Below are 17,996 nucleotides of genomic sequence, written 5' to 3'. Positions count from 1 at the left end.
CGTTGTCCTCACATACAGCTTATGCAACAAACAGCTCTGCAGTTAGATACTAGTAAGCCTGTGTGGATGCAAGTCATATATCCTTGGAGGTGATGGAACTTTTCACTGCCAATTCATGTGTATTTCAAGGAAAGGGTAAGGTTAACATAGAAGGTTGCATCCCTCTTCCAGAGAGCTGTGTAAGTTGTCTTAGGGGCTAGCTAGCAGGTGAGTTTGCTGTCTGAAGGGAACCAAGAAACAACTACAAAGGTCTGTTAATTGGTGAAAGTCACTTTGCCTCAAAACTATCTGGCATATTATTAACACATTCCCCCTTTCTTTCTGCAAGAAACAGGTGCCAATTTGTTAAGCAGTTTAGTCAAATAAACTCAGTTTGCTTTTCCTTTCAAAGTTTGTCTAGCGTAAGGAGTGGCTGCACGCAGTTTCCAGGCCTGCCATTGTCTGGGGAACACCACTCCTAGAAGAGGTGGTGATTCACTCCTGTGCTGCCAGCCCGCTGCCACCACGTCAGCGTGCCGAGGAGGAGGCATCTCAGCTGCCAGCCAGTTCCTGTGGCCTGTCACCTGTCACAGGCAGAGGGGACAGGGTGCGAGGCTTCTGCAGTCTCCTTCAGGTTTTGGCAAATACAGCATCATTTTGTAATGGCTAAATTGGTGCTAGATTGCTTTGATTAGGGATGAAAGAAAGAGAGAGAGAGAGAGAGAGGGAGGAAGAGACCAAGCTTCTCCATTCATAACTACCCTGGAAGCAGAAACTGGCTGACCTGTGCTTTAAGCGTTCCAGGTTGTGACTCAGAGCAGCAGGAAACATGACACGCCACTGGTGCTGGCACTCGTCCTGGGACAGGCACAGAGCAGCCCATCAAGCAAGGTGCAGGGAGCAGGCAGGGTACGTCCTGGGCACAGGATCACCAAGGGGTGGCTGCTGTAAAAACAATTGAGCATTTCTGAGCTGCTCCCGTGTTCTCCTTCTTCCAACCAACACAGGTGACTCTTCCTCCATTTCCCACGTCTCTGCGATGATGGGATGAAAGGGAGACAACTTGCTAGAGTTTCCCCCTTCTCGGAAGGGCATGATGCCATTGCTGCCACCCCAGGGAAGGGGATGAAGGCCTGTGGAGCTGGGCTTCAGGGCAGCACAGGCTGGACTGTGCCTGGCTAAGGCTGTAGGTAACCAGTTGCTGGTTAGGGATTGTTTACTGGTATGTACTCATTTTTGAGCTATTTAGCACAAGCACAGTATGGGGGAGGTAGAAGTGCTGCAGAAATATTAATTGGTGAGAACTGCAGATGTTCTGCCTGCTTTCTGAGCATGTTTCAGGACACAACATAACATGCTGTGCATAAGAGAAACTCTGTTGGCAGCACAGGCAAATTTGGATGTCACTTTATTGTGCAGTTTCTGGTATGATCCATTTGCAAATGACATTTTTTAGGAATTTTGGTGCACTAGTTCTTATGAAGAGGATGAAATTCACACACCTCTTGGAGAGACAGCATGGGGCATACATGCTGCTTATTCCTCACTGAAGTGAGGAAGTGCCTGGATGTGTGCTACCTATTCAAATGAATATGATTCAGTTTTCTTCTTGCAACTGGCATGTTTTCATCCAGCTTCCCCAGACAACAGCTGGTAATGAGCTGAAGCCATTGCTCTGTGTGCAAACTGTGCTTCAATGATATACTGTTTTTCCTATGTGACCAGAGCTTATCATGAGTTTGGAGAATGAGCCTTTTCAACCCAGGGTCATTAGCATTATTACTGCTTACAGCATCACACATAGCAGGCCATCATCCTTGATTTAGGTGCTTTGGTGCTGCTCTTGCTGTAGTCATAAATAAAATACTGTTTTGAGAAACGAAGGAACTGAAGAGATTAAAATTGTTTCTCTAGGTCAATTGCATTTTGTGTGGATGCAGTAACTTGAATTAGAAACACTGGCAGAGTAGTAGAGTATGCATATCATGCTTGATAAATATGTTTGCTCAACTGCTGTGAGAGAGTCAGGGAGATCCACATGTCAGAAAACAAGATAAAGTGTAACATCTGCTCTTCCCTTCCAACTCCGTGTGCTTGTGGGAGTTCTCTCCCATTCCCTGTCTTCATTTGGCCACCAGTAAATCTAAAATAATACAGAACTCCCTTACTGGAAGCCATGTAAGCAAGTGATGACCACATAATCAAATCCTAGAAGGAAAGTGCACTAGAAGAGCAAACAATTTTCTCTCCATAAATTATAGAAACAGGGCAAAACTGAACGATAGACCCCAAAACAGCCTTGTAAAACAATCACTACAAATTCCTCTGTCCTCTAATTACCAGGGTGCATCCCTCCTTTCAGTGAACCCTGACTGAGAAAGGGCATATTTAATCCTCCAGTGCAGCTGGACATAAACACTGGCATTTCAGAGAGAGCGTGAAGTCTGGAAGTGCCTTTGGAAGTAGGCTGCACAGTGCCCCTGCGCTTGCTGTGGCTGCTGTTCCTGGTTGTTAAATTAGGTGATTACTAAGCAGATGCCCAGGTAAGCCTAAATCTTTATGTGTCCCACCCCTCAAAGGTGGAGATATCTGCCCATGACCTCTTACCTTCCATGGTGGTACCTTACAGGGCTGTTGGCTTGCAATGCTTTCTAGATTGAGCATCAGTCAGCAGATGGAGGGAAAAAGCATTAGCGCCATCGCTGCAGACATCATGCTGGGTAGTGTGGAACTTGGCTTTTGGAAAAGGTGGAAAACATTTCCCAGAGCAATGAGAGGATTGCAGAGAGCTAAAAAGACTTCTGCAGGTGTCAAGCCTGACAGGATGTCTTTGAAATAACTATTCTAATGAGTCTTGGGTTTTGTTATAGTATTGATTATGTCAAGTTGCCTACACAAAGCTGATGTCTCACTTAAGGCTTGAATCAGGGCTGATTAGATTCTTCATGACTGTGTCCTGGCTTATATAACAATATTTCTTGTTGTGGTGTCGATGGCAAATTAAACATTGCCATTCTAGGGGAGGGTAGGAAATCATTTAGATGCTGGGTAGAATTGTGCCCCGAGCCACCTGCCAAATAGCTCTGACTTGAGTAAAATCAAGAAGCCACGTGGCATCTCTGATCTGCAGTGGGAAGAGGTTTTCCTGAGGCTTCCCTGCAGCACTCCTGTGTTGCTCCTAAAATGCAAGCCTTGGATGTTTTCTAGGTATGTAGCACTGCAGCGCTCTCTGGCTTCCTACCTTCTCACCAAACTGTTAACTGGTCAGCTACCCTGGGGAAATCGTAGCAGTAAGAGTAATTTACAGACTCCTTTCAAGTGGCTGAGCTGTTATAAAGCTGAAGTTTATCCAAGGGCTGGCTGACCTACAAGCCAGTCTGACGATGGTCAGTTCAGATCACTCTACATGCAAGAAGCAAGCAAAGTGTGGGCAGTATCCGAGCCAAAGTGCCATACACCAAACCAAACACCCCACCACGATGAGATGGGGCAGGAAGAGAACAGCACTCAGAGCGATGTGCTGAGGGCACAGCAGCATCTCTGCTCCGGTTTAGAGCCCCAAGATCAGAGGTGGTCCCTGGAGGCTGCAATTTTGCAGTTCTTGAATCTTTAGGTGGCTCCTGTGCTGACCTTCCCTGACAAGAGCTGTTCTCGTGAACCAAGAACCTGTTCTTCGTGCTCAGGTGCCTGCTTAAAGCCACATGTTGCTGTCTTGGCTGGCTGTTTAGGAAGTGTCTCGTTAGTCATGCCAGAGGGGTGTTTAAAACACTCATGATTAATTTTTGTTTGCTTTCTCTCAGGGATCATCCCTGAGAGCTGGTTTGGTTTCCCAGCCAGAGAAAGGTCACAACAGAAATCAAGTCTCTGAGGTTGAACTTGGGGTCTGTCTGTAGGATTTTAAATACAGGAAGGTCTTCTTTAAGCACTTTGTCAGACCTCTTTCAGACAAGCAATTCAGGGAGATCACAGCTACCACCTCATTTTGTTTTTCCTCCTCAATAACAGTGCAGTAGTTCATGCCATCACTAGGCTTCAGAGTCAACACTCCTACTGAAGAGAAACGTCCTCTTGAAGCCCTTGCAAGACCAGGAACTGCAAGTTACGGTCCCACCAGCACAAAGCTCTCCGCATCCCGAGCTGTGGGGGCTGCTGAGGGGATTCGGGGGCTCCTGAGGAGATTCGGAGGCTCCTGAAGAGATTCGAGGGCTCGTGAGGGGATTCACACCCCTCCAGGAGCTGAGCAGCGCCCTGAGCCCTGACGGGACCCTCGGGGGCTCACTCCTCCCCCTGTCCCCACGCTTCTCCCTCAGCCCGGTGCCGGGACTCCCCACCGGGGCGGCTCCGCTCCCTCCCGGGCGTTGCCGGTGCCCCCCCCCGGCACAGCTCCGCCTTCGGGGCCGCCCCAGGTGCCGGCGGGGGGGCGGCTCCCGCCACGCTTGCAACGACCGCGGGACCAGCGCACGGCTCGGCTCGGCTCTGCCCTTCCTCCTCCTCCTCCTCTGCCGCCACCGCCCCAGGTAAGAGACGCGGCTCGGCGGCCGGGCTCCCTCCGCCCGTAACGGGCGCGTCCGAGCCGTCGGGGAGGGCGGGCGGGCTGCGGGGCGCCGTTCCCTCAGGCGCCGTCCCCTCAGGCTTCGCGTGCGGGGCGGGAGGGCGGGAAGGCGCCTGGCGTCGCCTCGCCTCGGGTTCCTCCCTCGTCCTCGCCCCCCTCAGCCCCTCAGTGCCCGGTTCGGACGGGCTGAGGGCTCGGTGCCCGCGGGGTGTTAAGGGCAGCCCCCCCCCCTTAGAGAAACCGTGAGGAGAACCCAAATGCAGCCCCAGCTCTAAAATAAATATTTATTAAAGGTGATTATTGCGTTATCTTTTAAATAACCTAGGCGGGGGGGGGGGGTGGGGGCTGGAGGTTGTGGCCTCCCCGGTTGTTTTCCAGCTGGTGCGTAAGCCCTGCCAATTCCTGTCATTCTGCACGGATGTTTTCTGCTGGGCGAACGGCAGCGCTTCAAAACTGCCCAGCAGTGAGACGGCCGGGGTTTGGTCCTGCTGGTGCTGCTGTGGGAAGGGCAAGGTGCTGGCTGTGCCTTGGTGGCCCGCGGAGCACCCGTGTGTCCCTCACCCACTGCACAGGAGGAGGACGCTTGGTGTGTCCACGGCGCCTGGCAGCAGCAGGCAGCGAGCCCGCCACACGAACCCAAGCAGATCGATCATCCCAGCTTCACTCACTAAAAGCACCAACTCTCCGTTTCCTCCACTTCACACGGTGCCAAATACGCGGTCTTGCTGCCGCCTGTCCCGAGGCCACGTGTTTTTTTTCTCAGTGTGCCAGCAGCAAAGCAGGGATATATGATGCCTGTGGTGGTGTTGTGCTGTGGGATCCCGGTGGCATCACCAACACCACCACTGTCGTTCCCATCTCTGCCTCCTGAGGTTCTTTCCTCGTGCTGTCCTTCCCTTCTTCACGGCACGTTTGTGCAGTGAACCAGGTTGAGCTGACCTCCATTAAGACTAACCTGACCCAAAAGAGAAAAAAAGGTTAATTTGAATGTGAATTTTCCCTTGGCCCAAGACTGTGACCGCAGAGCTTTAATTCATGTTTCTGTGCACACTTTCTTGGTGGCAAAACTGGTTCAAACGTCTCCAGCCTTGTTCCTTGTCACTCCTTACCCAGTGCTGCACCCACACTTCTGCTGATAACTCTTTGTGGGGCTTCATACTAGCCTGGGCTAGCCCTGGGTTAAAATAGACCTCTTTTTTTTTTTCTTTTTTTTTTTTTTTCCCTCCTTCCCCTCCATCCCAAGTTAAAGATATCAGTGGAACATAGTCTTGACTCCTGTGTTTGTATCTCGATGCAGATCATGGGAGTTCTGTCAGGCTGCAAATTGGATCTGTATACTGCTGTATGTGAGCGTGTAGCTAAAAAGCTTTTCTTTCCTGTTATTTGTGCTCGCTGTCCTGGAGACAGTTGTATATGCACTTACTGAGACCGTGGTGTGATCGCTGCCTTCAAGACTCTGTTTTATCAGGGCAATTTGTATTACAAGTCAGAAGAGTTCCATAAACCAATCTCTAAATCAGACTTCCTTTGCAATTTTGACAAAACTGTGCCGCCCTTTTTGCAGATCTGACATGTTATCAAGTAACAAGTTGAGAAGACTTAATGTTTTGAGGTTTTAATAGCAGTATTTCTTTCTGAGCCTTAGGTAGCGTAGCAAAGCAGTGCATTCATCAACACGCTAACCATCACTGTCCTGTAGTAGCCGTGTGAGTTGAGCTGTGTGTTTTGTGGTGTTTTTCCTACTTCCATTTTGCCATGGTCTGATGCAGCCTCAGATCAAAAAGGGGGGATGAGTGAGCTGCTTGGCAGCAGGTCCTCGTGTGAGGGGATGCGTGTCCCCTGAGCCTTCCCGGGGAGGCCAGGGGTGCTGTCTGGGGGTGTTTGCAGGAGGCACGTCTCAATGGCTAAAACTGAGCCTGTCCCGAGCTAGCCTTTCAGCTGTACTTCATGTACACGCTGGTTAAAGTTCTGCGGTACTTAGTGAGCTCCTCTAATGCCTGCTGAGCTCCCTGCAGCGCAGTCGTATTTGGTCTTTGACATAAGCAGTAAGACGTACGTTCAGGAGTGTTAGCTAGTTAAACCTGGGAATTGTCAGGGCACTTGTAATCTGCGTTAGCAGCTGGCTTACCTCACAGCACAGACAGCGTAGCACGGAGAAAAGAAGTAACGTGTCCCTCACAGATTTTCAGCTTCAAGGCTGGGGCCAGTAGGCAGCCAGACAAAGTTCACCGGCATCGCGGCGGCGTTCTGAGCTGGCCCTGTCTCCACGACACGAATTTTACTACAGGACAAGGCCAGCATCCTGTCACCTGATTCGGTTCTGATTTTTACATGCAGGTGGAAGGTTTTGGACCTGGTGTTGTAGGAAAATCTGCAAATGTCTCTTGCGTGCTTGTGGGACAGGTGTCTGAGTCAGCGTACAGCCGGCCAGTGGCTCCAAGCAGTGTGAATTCCCTCGTGTGGCTGAACTGGCGTTGTTTGCCGGCAGAGTGGGAGGGCATCGTGGCAACTTCACTGTGTCCCAGCGCAGCTCCAGGAAATGCCTGGCTCCTCTGGTTTCCAGGCTTGCTGGAATATAAAGGGAATTGGGGAAATCTTCCCTGCAGCTGCTCTCTAGGGCACAAGGAGGATGTAAGTCTCTTGCATCCTTTGGGGCAGAGCTTAGCCAGGCTCAGCTAGCAGTTCCCCTGCAGAAGGGGATATCCCTGTGCCGTTAAATGGTGTTCTCTGTGCCTTCCGAGCAGTGTGTTTGCCAGCAGGCAGGAACCTGTGTGATGTTAAAAGAGCCACAAAGAAAACACTCGTAGCAGAGAGTAAACGATGTGAACAATGTGGAAACTCTTACTACATTCCTTTTTTTTTTTTTCCCACTGTAAAAATAGAGTAATAAATTTCTTCTTCCTGAGAGTTTTGCCATGGCTCTGAAATGGACATTAAGGATGTTGAATATTACGCAGGAAACAGGCGAGGCATGGCTCCAGACACCCAGAGAGATGTTTGACTCAAGGAAGTCTTTCTGACAACAGTCTCAGCCTGCTGCCTGACAAATTGTGGTTGTGAAGTTAAGAGAGTTGATGGGGAAGGGAGGATAGCCACCGATTCTCGGCTTTTGTTCCACACTCAAAACATTTGCAGCACTTTTTAAAGCTTGCGTTCCCAAATCTGAATGAGCAATAGTTTAGAGCTTTCTCTTCTTCAGTTGTCATGCATATATTGAACTCATTCACAGCATGTGGTTTCCAGCCTAAGTCCACTACAAAAATCTAATTGTGAAGACTTCATTAATAAATCAATTTTAGCTTTTACTGTCAAGATGAGGGGCTGACATTTCTAAAGCAGCAAAACAGTGGCTTTTGTTTCTGTTTCCGCTGTTGACTTATTGTTGTTCTGGATCTAGCAGTAAAGTTATTTGGATGAAGCTTCAAAACCAAGTTCCCTGGAACTGTGGACAGTGCTGAAGTGAGAGTCAGAGGTGGTCACAGAAATACCTGCTGCGGAGGCCAGGGCTGGGAGAACACAGGGAACCGTAATCAAGAAAAATGTGGAGTAGTCTGGGCAAGAGCAAGGTGCAGTTTTGTGTGCCAAGCGAGGTGATTGTCAATTGTGTGGATCGTGAGAAAGGGTTTGTCCTTGTCTGATCCAAATTCTTACCTAGAATTGGTGGCTGCAGCTTATTTAGATGAGGTCTGGGTTTGTCTGGGTGCTTCAGCAGCCTCCACAAGGCAGCATAAAATAAGTCATGGTAACAAGTGGGGGTTCACACTTGTCTGATGGAGAGGAAATGCACCAGAGCTGAAGTTGGCATTTAGATTATATTAAACATGAAAATGAGGACTGAATTCTGTTGTGTTTTTTTTTTTTTTTTTTTTTTTTTTTTTTTTTTTTTTGTTGTTGTTTTTTTTTTTCCTTCTATATCTGGCACAACTATTGTTTTAAGGCAGTTATTTTTATATGGATGTGCTGTAAGTGGGGTTGCAGACGTTTACACGTCCTGTTGTAATTGGCATTTGCTGTGCAGTAGACTTTGACCCAGGCTTTGTGTGGAACAGAAATACATGGAGATGTATTTCAGCTCCTCCATGGTTCTGTTCCCTTTGCTGCCGTTCTGTGATGAGGGTGTAACAATTCCTAACTGAGGTTTTGCATCCCCTTCTAGAATATCTCTGGAAAGTAAAATTTAGATTAATCTAGATACTCTCTCTGTAATAAATTCTAAACTGATGGCTTCAAGTGTCTACTGTTATCTTACTAACTCGAGTACTATCTCTTTTTTCTTTGTACACTACAGGGCTTTCCCCGTTACCTTCCATGAAGGACTTTCAGACCTTTCCCCAGCAGTGTGTTCCCAGTCTAACCTATCCACCCATTAGTATCTTCTGTAATATTCTTGTTACCCATCTTTGTCTTAAATATTGTAATCCTTCTGCTTCTACATCACAGGTTCAGCAGTGTGACCACTCTTGATTCATATAACTCACAGCAAAGCCTCCATCTGTCTCATGGATTATAGATCTAAATTGGTAACTATCACTTGCTTGCCATACTTATTAGCAGTTATGTTAATTGCTCATTATATGTTTTCTGCTTCTGGTAAATCTCTCTTGTAGTACAAGTATTTGTATAAGACTCGCTAAGGTCATGGCCTTATTTCCTTTATGAGCTTTAGTCTCAGGACAGTGTACATTGGCTTTAAAAAAAAAACAAACAAAAAACCCCACAGAAACCAACAATAAAAAGTCATTAGTAGATAGAGATCTGATTCAGGACTTAGTTTAATTCCTGAAAATCAAAAAAAGTTTTGGTTTTCTTTTCAGATGACAGAGCACATAAAGGAGTGTTTTTAAATTATTTCTCAGTGGAGAATTGACTTCGATGTGTAGTTTGTCAACTAGAAATTGTTAATATAGACATGCTGTAATACTTCTGGGGAAAAAACACAAGGTATTAGCTCTTTTGAAAAGAAGTTAGCTGCATGTCAATAATGTCTCTTGTGAATTACTACAGAACTCTACATACTAGGGATAAAGGAATCTTTTGCTTTCTCTTTTTTTTTTTTCCTACTGTGTAACTGACTGAATGGTTTCTACAACCAGTTGCAACGTTCTCAGAGCTGTCCCCAGTGCTCCTGTCTGTGCCTCTCTGAGAGCCTTGGCAGACTGGGGATGTCTGACTTTAGCTCTGCGTGTTGACTTTAGCTCCATGTTCTTTTTTTCTACCTTTATTAGGTAGAAATCCTAATTTCCTCATTATTTCTGCTTTTAAGAGAGTGTATCTAGTAATATTTTTTTCCTTCCACGTTTGTCAGTGGCTGTGGATGGCGAGGAGTTGTACAGGTGGAGCTGTGTTTGTGATTTGCCCCTTCTCTTGTTCCATGCTGCCACCACTTACCCCTTCCAAACAACGGTCGCCTTCTTTGTCTCTTCTCTGTTGCCTGATCTTGAGTGCTGGAGCTCAGGAACAATAAGAAGGATGTAAGAGAGAGGAGGTTATGACTCTAAAATAGGGAATGGTTCCTGCCAGTTGCAGCTCCATTAGGGAGTAAAATACTACGTCAGGAGAAGCAGTGGAGGCTCAGTTGCTGAGCAGAAGAAGCTGGGCTGGAACCAGCCTGGAGTAGCATGCTGTTGTAAGGTCTTTGACTCTTAATACAAAGTGGCAGTTTCGGCCCTGTCATCCCTATTATATGGGTAAGGAAAGAAATGTATGTGTGCTAGCAAATGATGATGAAACAGTTAAACATTCACGTTTAAATTGCCACTGGTACATAATACAAAGCATTTGTGGTAAATTTCAGTTTTGGCTTTAAAAAGAAAGTAGTTACAAATATTAAGGGATGCTGTCACTGTTAGAAATGCACAGTGTGTGTAATATACAGCATACAGAGTGATAACGTTGAAAATGCAGATACTTCTTTCCGTGTAGTTTTAAGTGTAAGTTCCACTGATGTGACTGTGTTTTGCTGGTAACTGAGGTGCCTGGCAGCAGGCGAGGAGACCCTTTGCCAAAGGCAGTTCAGACTTCTGCCTTGCAACGTTGTGAGAGATGGTGGGACATGGAAACAGCCGTGGCTGTGAACAGGCACGTGCAGTTGCTAATACAGAGATGTCTATTCTTCCAAAATAGTGATCAGATTTAGTGAGTTTTGTCTGTAAGATAGAGAAGTGCCAGCCCTCCATTAGTTCATAGACAAAATAATAAGGACTGGAAACACTCGAAGTCCATTTTTTTCCTTTTTTTTTTTCTTTTTTTCCTGGAAATAAATTTATGGCAAGATATACCAGGTGATTTCTAGGCAGCACCATCAACTTTACCCAGTGTGTACCACTTTTCACTGCAGATATCTATAGGCTGTAAATATTGCAGAACTGGGGCAGTAGTGACCACTTCTACTGGCTCGTAAGAGCAGTAACATTTTGATGGTTCGTGTTGCACTACAGAACAGGTTGTTCACCACAACATCAGTCACAAATCAAGGAGCACAGCTGTGTGAGGCCACCTATACGGCGTATGTCAGTGATTATGGGAACTGGTGGAGGCTGGTTTCCCAGGGAGGTGTCTTGGGTGAGAGGCTCCTTTTTTAAATTTCATTAGAGCAAAGTAGGGAATAAAGGCAGGAGAGACACCTTAACTGTGGAAGGTATTCTTTGGTGCCTAATAAGCTCTGATTAAGATTTTATTGCTTCAGAGCATTTGTTGCATCCTCTTCCTGCATGAATTCTCTGGCTAACAAAAGACGAGCTCACGCTGCAGGCTTTTTCCTCAACAGGAGAATAATGAGGTACTTACAGCTACATAACTGCCTATTCTCACACAACTTCCACGAAACGGGTGTGTTTAAGGCCTTGTTCCCATCGCTGAAGCCCCTGGGAGCACAGGTTGTGGATATTTGTATGCTGTTACCTATTAAGAACAGGGTGCAGGGTCTCACCAGAGAGTTCTCAGCGACAATCTCATGGGCAGGTTTCTCTTCTTGTGCGTAAGGAGCTTTCTGTAACATAGCCAAATTTTCTGTTAGCAGCATTTTGTTGAGGATTACTTCACGGCAGTTAAATTGGAGCCAGCACAAGCCCCTCTTGCGCTCTGTGCTCCAGCTGTAGGTGACTTGGTCTCTGGTAAGAAACACTGGTTTGCGTGGCGTGTCCTAAGCAAAGAGTAGAGGTAGTTGTGTACGGGGTCTGTGTTGCTAACTGAACAGCCTTTCACCACGGGGAAAACACGATTTATGTCCGCAGCAGCCGCACCAGGACATCTTTGTGGAGGACAAGGTGTGTGGTGCTGTGTGGCGATTCTCTGCCGAGCTCAATGGGAGGTGACCGACGCTCGTGAACCGTGGCTTTCTCCCTGCTGCCGAGGCTGAAGCTCTGCCAAGGGCCTGCAGGAGAGGCGATTTGGGGACCTTCCTCTCAGTAGCATAGCAACTGCCATCACTTCCCACCGCTCCGTCCCCCCACTTGGCTCCCTTGCTTGTATTGGAGCAGGAGCTGAACCCACTTCAAAAACAGCCCTGCGAAACAGGAGAAGTTGTAGGAGGAATTATTTTTATCTGGGATCTGCCTGTTTGCCAAACCAGCTCCGTGCACAGCCCTTAGTGCTGGAGTAACAAGGGAGAGCTTGGGGCAGGGGTGGGACACCGAGTAGGTGAGGGAAGGGTCTCAGAGACTTGGCCTGAGGAATCCCACGAGTTCAGGGCAGCCCCGTGAAGGCTTTCAGCCCAAATGCTTGCCAAGTGCAACTTCAATAATGATCCGCAACCAGTAATTAGTACTGCAGCCCTTCCAGTTTCACTTTAGTGACCAGAGGAGGGGAAAAGGAAATGTCAAACTCAAGCGAGGAGATGGAATTTTCTTTGAGATGTTGGTGCGCCAGCCGCCGCTGCCTTAATGCTTCAGCGAAGCGACCCGCAGCATCCTCAGCACGAGCGTTGTGCTTCTATGACAACAGCGCCGGGCTCTGTGCAAGCAGCGTTTGATCTTATTTTCTGCATTGTGCTCCTAACAAAGCTGCTCCAGCTGGTCACATTCGGTAATTGCTTTTTTAACTGGGGCTGGAGAGTGGCATTTGTAGCCAGGTACGCTTTTGATTATAGCAATCTAGGGGGTTAATGGAAGCAGCAGCGTTTCGTTTGAAAGATCAGCTTGGAGTTTGCGACTGGATTCCACAAAGGTAGTGAGAGCAAGGAGGTATCGATTCGTATATGATTAGTGGAAAACACCTTCCTTAAATGTCTGCCACTAAATCTCAAAATGACCAGGCTTCCAGTGATGAGGGCATCTCACTTTTCCAAGTCTCTGCGAGTGGAATGGAGAAGTAGAGTTGTTTTTTTCCCCCTGTTATCAAGTGCATGTGTGTTCTCAATGGCATTTGTGGGCTTACATATGTGTATGAGGCACATAAATTACTCACAACTTCTCCCTGCCTTCCAGCTCGGTGATGGTACAAGCCAACTAATCACCTAATTCCTAATTTCCTAATTTTTGCAGCTGAGATTGCTAAGATTTGAACCGAGGCAGTGAACACAAGGGCCTGAGCGTGCATGTGGAAGTTAGTTGGATGTCGAGCTCTTCCTTGTAAAAATTCCTGTTCAGAACTGCAAGAGAGGAATAGAAGAGCACTTTTCTGATGTACTGGTGAGAGGCAAATTTGTACTTGGGCTTTTTTGGAGTGCTTGCAAAGGACTGTAGCCTTGCTGAATAGCAGCTGAAGTTAAGGACTGCATATCAGAGTGGTATTGTATCCTACAGAGAATTGCTTGTGGGAAGATTTGACTGCATTCAGTGCAGCTGTTGAATATTGAGCTACTGCTGAAGCTCTTCAGAGCTGTCCTCATTAATGCAATCTGTGAAAGGTCTGCTGTGCTGGCTCCTTCCTGGGTGAGAAAGTTGCACGTGTTTAATCAGAGATAAACCAAGAACAGCTCCGTTTGAACTTAAATAAAACACACACAACAATTTGTTTCCCCTCTGTTGGGAGCTGAATTTAAATTGGAATGCCAGTTTAGCTTTGGGCAGCATTTTGGTTTATAGCTGTTTAAATACAGTGAATTTTGAACTTCTTTTCAGCAGGTGGGTTAAGTCCTATGTGTGAGTGAGCCTTGATAAGAAGGAAACTGTTTGGGCACATGGTGAGAATAGAAGTTGGTAGGAGTTTTGTTTCTAAAGATTCCTGTGACTATGAATTGGGGGGAAAATTGACTTATTTCTGTGGATGTTTGTGAATAAAAGACTTCAATCTCCGCTCAAACTTCGCTTTCTGGCACTGCACACAACTAATGCACGTCCTGGCTTGGTAGACAAGCTGCTTATCAGACCTGCATTGTCATCGCCCCAGTTTGCACAGCCCCCTGGCTGGCTATAAGGACCTTCATCTGTTTGACACGGGAGGAATTCAGAAACAGCCTTAGAGATGAAAATTGTGGCAAATGAAAAGGTAGGGGCTTGGCTTTTCAGGCTGCATGTCAGAGCTCTGACCATTGCAGCAGCCTGGGGTTGCTTGGTGAGTCCTAGCTGTGGTGATGTTTGATTCCACAGGATTGTTTTTTTTGGTTGATTGGCTGCTTTTGTTGCATGTGTGTGCTTTTTAAATCCAGTTCAGGATCACAAGAGGAGGAATCTCTGAGTCTGCACCTTTCCTCTGCACTCACTCACTATCTGCATTCACTATCCCCCAGAAATGAAAAGGGATCAGCCAGCCATTAGGGATGCTGCCTGCAGCCATGCTGAGCCTCACATTTTATGCATGTGCCGTTTACTTTAATTGCAGTCTTTAGAGTAGATAAGTGTCAGATGGTCTCGAAGTTGTCAGCTGAAACTCCTTTTGTCAACTGATGTTTCTTCTCTCATAACAAAGTGTGGTGTTTTTTTGTTTTTTTGGTTTTTTTTTATCTGTAAGCACTGAGGACAGAACTTTTAAAGGATAAAATGGTGGTGGTGCGTGAGCTAGAAATGCAGATTGTCCCTAGTAGTCATAATAAGAATTATTTAGATTTACCTGCCTCAGTGGCTGCTTAATGAATTGCATAGCTGGATGCATTGTCAAAGATTTTAGTTTTGGGTTGCAGCACTACAGGTTATCGGAGCAACAGAAATGGCACCCTGCCACTGGGGTAGAGAATGCTGGTTCCCCAGTAATATCTGAGCAAGCTGCAATAGCCATCTGTTACTCTTCTAAATACAAAGCAGTGCAACAGGTGGATTTCTTGGGGTTGGAAATCTTAGCAGTGTAAGTGGATAACAGAAATTTAAAGTTGGGCTTTACAAGAAGACTTAAAGGTGTGTTGCTCTTTCTTCAGTAGATGTAGTGTGTATGTTATTAGAAAGAAGAGAGATAAGTTAAACATACGGTACGCAGTTAAGGAAGACAAGTGCTTGAACTGCTCCTAAATCTGTTCTTTTTCAATGTCTGTCATTTTTTCTTAGATGGCTTCAGTAACAGATGCCAGATACAGGCAGAAAGATACTTCAGATCAAAATTTTGATTACATGTTCAAACTCCTGATCATTGGCAACAGCAGCGTGGGGAAAACATCCTTCCTCTTCAGATACGCCGATGACACTTTTACACCAGCCTTCGTTAGCACAGTAGGAATTGACTTCAAAGTGAAAACAGTTTATAGGAATGACAAACGAGTGAAGCTGCAGATTTGGGTAAGTGCCAGCATTTTCAGAAATGATTTATATTAAACCCAGCAGAGATACAATGGTAAGAAACAGCTTGCTTGGAGATGGATTTGTTGTTTTTTTTTTGTTTTTTTTTAGTATAAATACCAATTTTTGTTTATATGTTTTGTGTGGCTGTGCCTTTTTCATCCCTGCAGTAAGTTCTCTCTATATTGCTGTCTCGCTTGACTGATGGGACTCTTGATTTGGTCTGCTCTTCAATCACAGGGGTTAGTGTATTATTAAACTGAAACAAAAGCCGAAGCAGATCTGGAGCCTTTTGATAGTACCTTTTGAGTGAGCACTAGTAGGTGATAAAATTCAGTGAGCACTGAATGAGTGATCTCTAGATGTAGCTTCTGCTGTCAGCTGACGTCCTCCAAATAAGATACTTGTCCCTTCCTGTGACTCATGTGTCTGCAGAGGTGTGCTTAAACTGTTTTGACAGAAGTGACTTCTTGGTAAATTAAACGGGAAGAAAATTTGTGCAGGTAAGCTGGAGGGTTCCTCTGCTCAAGCACCCCATCATGGGTCCTTGTCCAACTCTGAATGACAGCCTTCTTGCCCAGTTTAAAAAAAATAAAAGTTCCTGAGCTGAAGAGTGGAGGGCCAAGGCCAAGCAATTGTGTCAATAGCTTGTGATGCTCCTTTTTATGGAAGGCAAGGGTATTCTTTTATGCTACATACTGGCAAATGACTTAAATTGAATTTGTACCATAGTGTTTATCCTAATGGTGTTTAACCCTCTATGTCCTAACGAATTACGAGATGTGTTTAAAAAGCATAAGCTTGGATTGCTGTGTTTTAAAGTACCAAAGGGCTCCAGCTGCAATACCAGTTAAGAAGATTCTTCCCTTCTGTTTTGCATAAAAAGAAAAGATCTCAAATAAGAGATCACGCTGTCATTCTCTTAATTGTTATTCTTATAACTATCTCCAGGAGGTAGCTCACTAACATGAAACAGCTGTCTGTTTAGAGGTTTCTCCCACAAGTTAAGCTTAAAGTTCAGAATTAAAGATTAGTTGAAACTGTGTCACATTTCTACCAAAACCCTGTCCCAGCTAAGACCTTAGTGTTCTAATTGATTTATATACACTTGATTTATAATTAATCTCAGGTTATTGCATCTAAACCTAGTATCATAGTAATCACATTTTTTATTGTGACTATTTTTTGAATCCAGAGGAAGAATCTAAAATGAGGAACTCTATTATTGTTTACTGCAGTGGTATGATTCATTTTATTTCTGTGTTGCTGTGTTTTTGTTGCAGCAACCATATAATAAAATATCCTCCCCGTGTTGCTGAATTCTGACATTGAAACTAATGCAGATAACCTGGCATGGACCTGCTTGATTTCATTTAGGGGTTGTGTAATGAGAATATTTGGAGGTCAGGCCCACTAAGTAATTAACGAACACTTCCAATCCTGCATTTGATTTTCTTGGTCTCAGAACACGAAATTCTCTAATAAATAGTGTAAAAGCAAGAAGTAAGAACTGTTAATGATTATATATATATATATATATATATATATATATATATATATATATATATTTCAAAGATACCAGCATTAAAATGAATTAAGCAGGAATTTTAAATAAATGTTTGAAGATTTCAGGAAAAAAGGCTTTAATAACCTTCAACTTCTTACAAAAAGAGATGCCAGGCAGATTCCTCAGCGTGTGCTAACTGTAGGAGCTGTAATACTGGAGTTAATCAACAATATTGTTGATTTAAAATTTCCTTTCAATGAAAGATTTATGTAAATGCTTGACAGTTTCCAGAGTGACTTGTGCTCTTTCCTTCTCTATTTCTGTGTCCCTTGCATGGATCCCTGATGTGAGTCATGATTTAAGGACCTTAACCATCAACTTTGTGTGTACTGCTTTAAAAAAAGCACAGTGTCTGAGCTTGCTTACTTCCTGCCTGTCCTGAGACTAATATCCGTAATATCCGTGTATTCTTCAGGTTACAAGCAGCAGTGAGGGCCAACAGTATCCCAGAACTGTTTCTGTGTGTAGGAAGGAGGAGATTTCTCATCGATCTGCTTTCTGATTCCTTTATAAAATGATTTACAGCTGCTGTTGAGTTTCTGTGAGCGTGGGACCCTGCAATTTAGCGCTCTGCTTTTATTTGCAACTTTCCAATTGTGTTGACTTTTTAAACTTACGACCTGCTAAGCTTGATTTTAAGCCTTGACTGAACCAGGCTTAATGTGGAACTACTGGAGGGAGAAGTTGCAGTGTTTAAATTAGCCACTTCAAACTTCTGTGTAAAGCCCAGAGAGGAGTACTTCTAGAAAACCTCAGCGCTCCCTGCTCCGTGGAGCTGCCTCTCTTTCTATCTGTGGGTGCTCGCAGGGCTCTGTTAAGCGTATGCAGCTGGAGCAGGCTGGAGGTGCTTGAGCTGTGCACATATAACCTTGGTTTATGTCACATAAATCTCAAGAGAGGGGAAGTAACCATGTCTGGCGTGCTGCGATCAAGGAAGATCAGTGATCGTTGGGGCTTTCTACATTGACTTACTTTTGCCTTTTTGTGTTGGTCAGAAAAGCAGAATATTTGGGCATAGTGCCAACCAAGTAGAGCTCCTGGGATTTCTTAAAGGTAGGAGAACCTCATAGTGCTTCAAGTGCCAAGCTGCCGGCTGTCAAGATCAAAGAAGGGTGCTGCTCTGTTTAATTTTGATGTAATCAGCAGGCCTTTGGCTCTGTTGACATTAATACCTCAATCACCCAAATTGATATTTTAATCAGGTTTCTCTCAGTTGTGCTAGTGACTGAGCAGTCCAGGAAATCATCTGCTCAGT

The 17,996-nt window shown here is 45.4% G+C and overlaps 1 protein-coding gene across 3 annotated transcripts in view; it reads left to right on the top strand.

Annotated features, from left to right (window-relative positions):
• The first annotated feature begins 4,343 nt into the window (after positions 1-4,343).
• The window catches only part of RAB3B (RAB3B, member RAS oncogene family), a 55,842-nt gene continuing 42,189 nt past the window's right edge, over positions 4,344-17,996 (top strand). The window contains exons 1-3 of one of the 3 annotated variants that reach the window (XM_027463414.3): positions 4,367-4,496; positions 8,972-9,051; positions 14,947-15,174. In XM_027463414.3, the coding sequence (XP_027319215.1) occupies positions 9,031-9,051; positions 14,947-15,174 (249 nt within the window). In that variant the 5' untranslated portion in view covers positions 4,367-4,496; positions 8,972-9,030. Of the gene's footprint in view, positions 4,497-8,971; positions 9,052-13,011; positions 13,159-14,946; positions 15,175-17,996 lie in introns of all 3 variants that reach the window. The other 2 variants (XM_038183190.2, XM_027463415.3) reach the window with 2 other exon arrangements.

The sequence above is a fragment of the Anas platyrhynchos genome, chromosome 8 (genome assembly GCF_047663525.1).
Source record: "Anas platyrhynchos isolate ZD024472 breed Pekin duck chromosome 8, IASCAAS_PekinDuck_T2T, whole genome shotgun sequence".
Taxonomy (NCBI): Eukaryota; Metazoa; Chordata; class Aves; order Anseriformes; family Anatidae; genus Anas; species Anas platyrhynchos.
The sequence above is the reverse complement of the archived record's forward strand: the minus strand, read 5'-3'. Positions and strand labels throughout refer to the sequence as shown.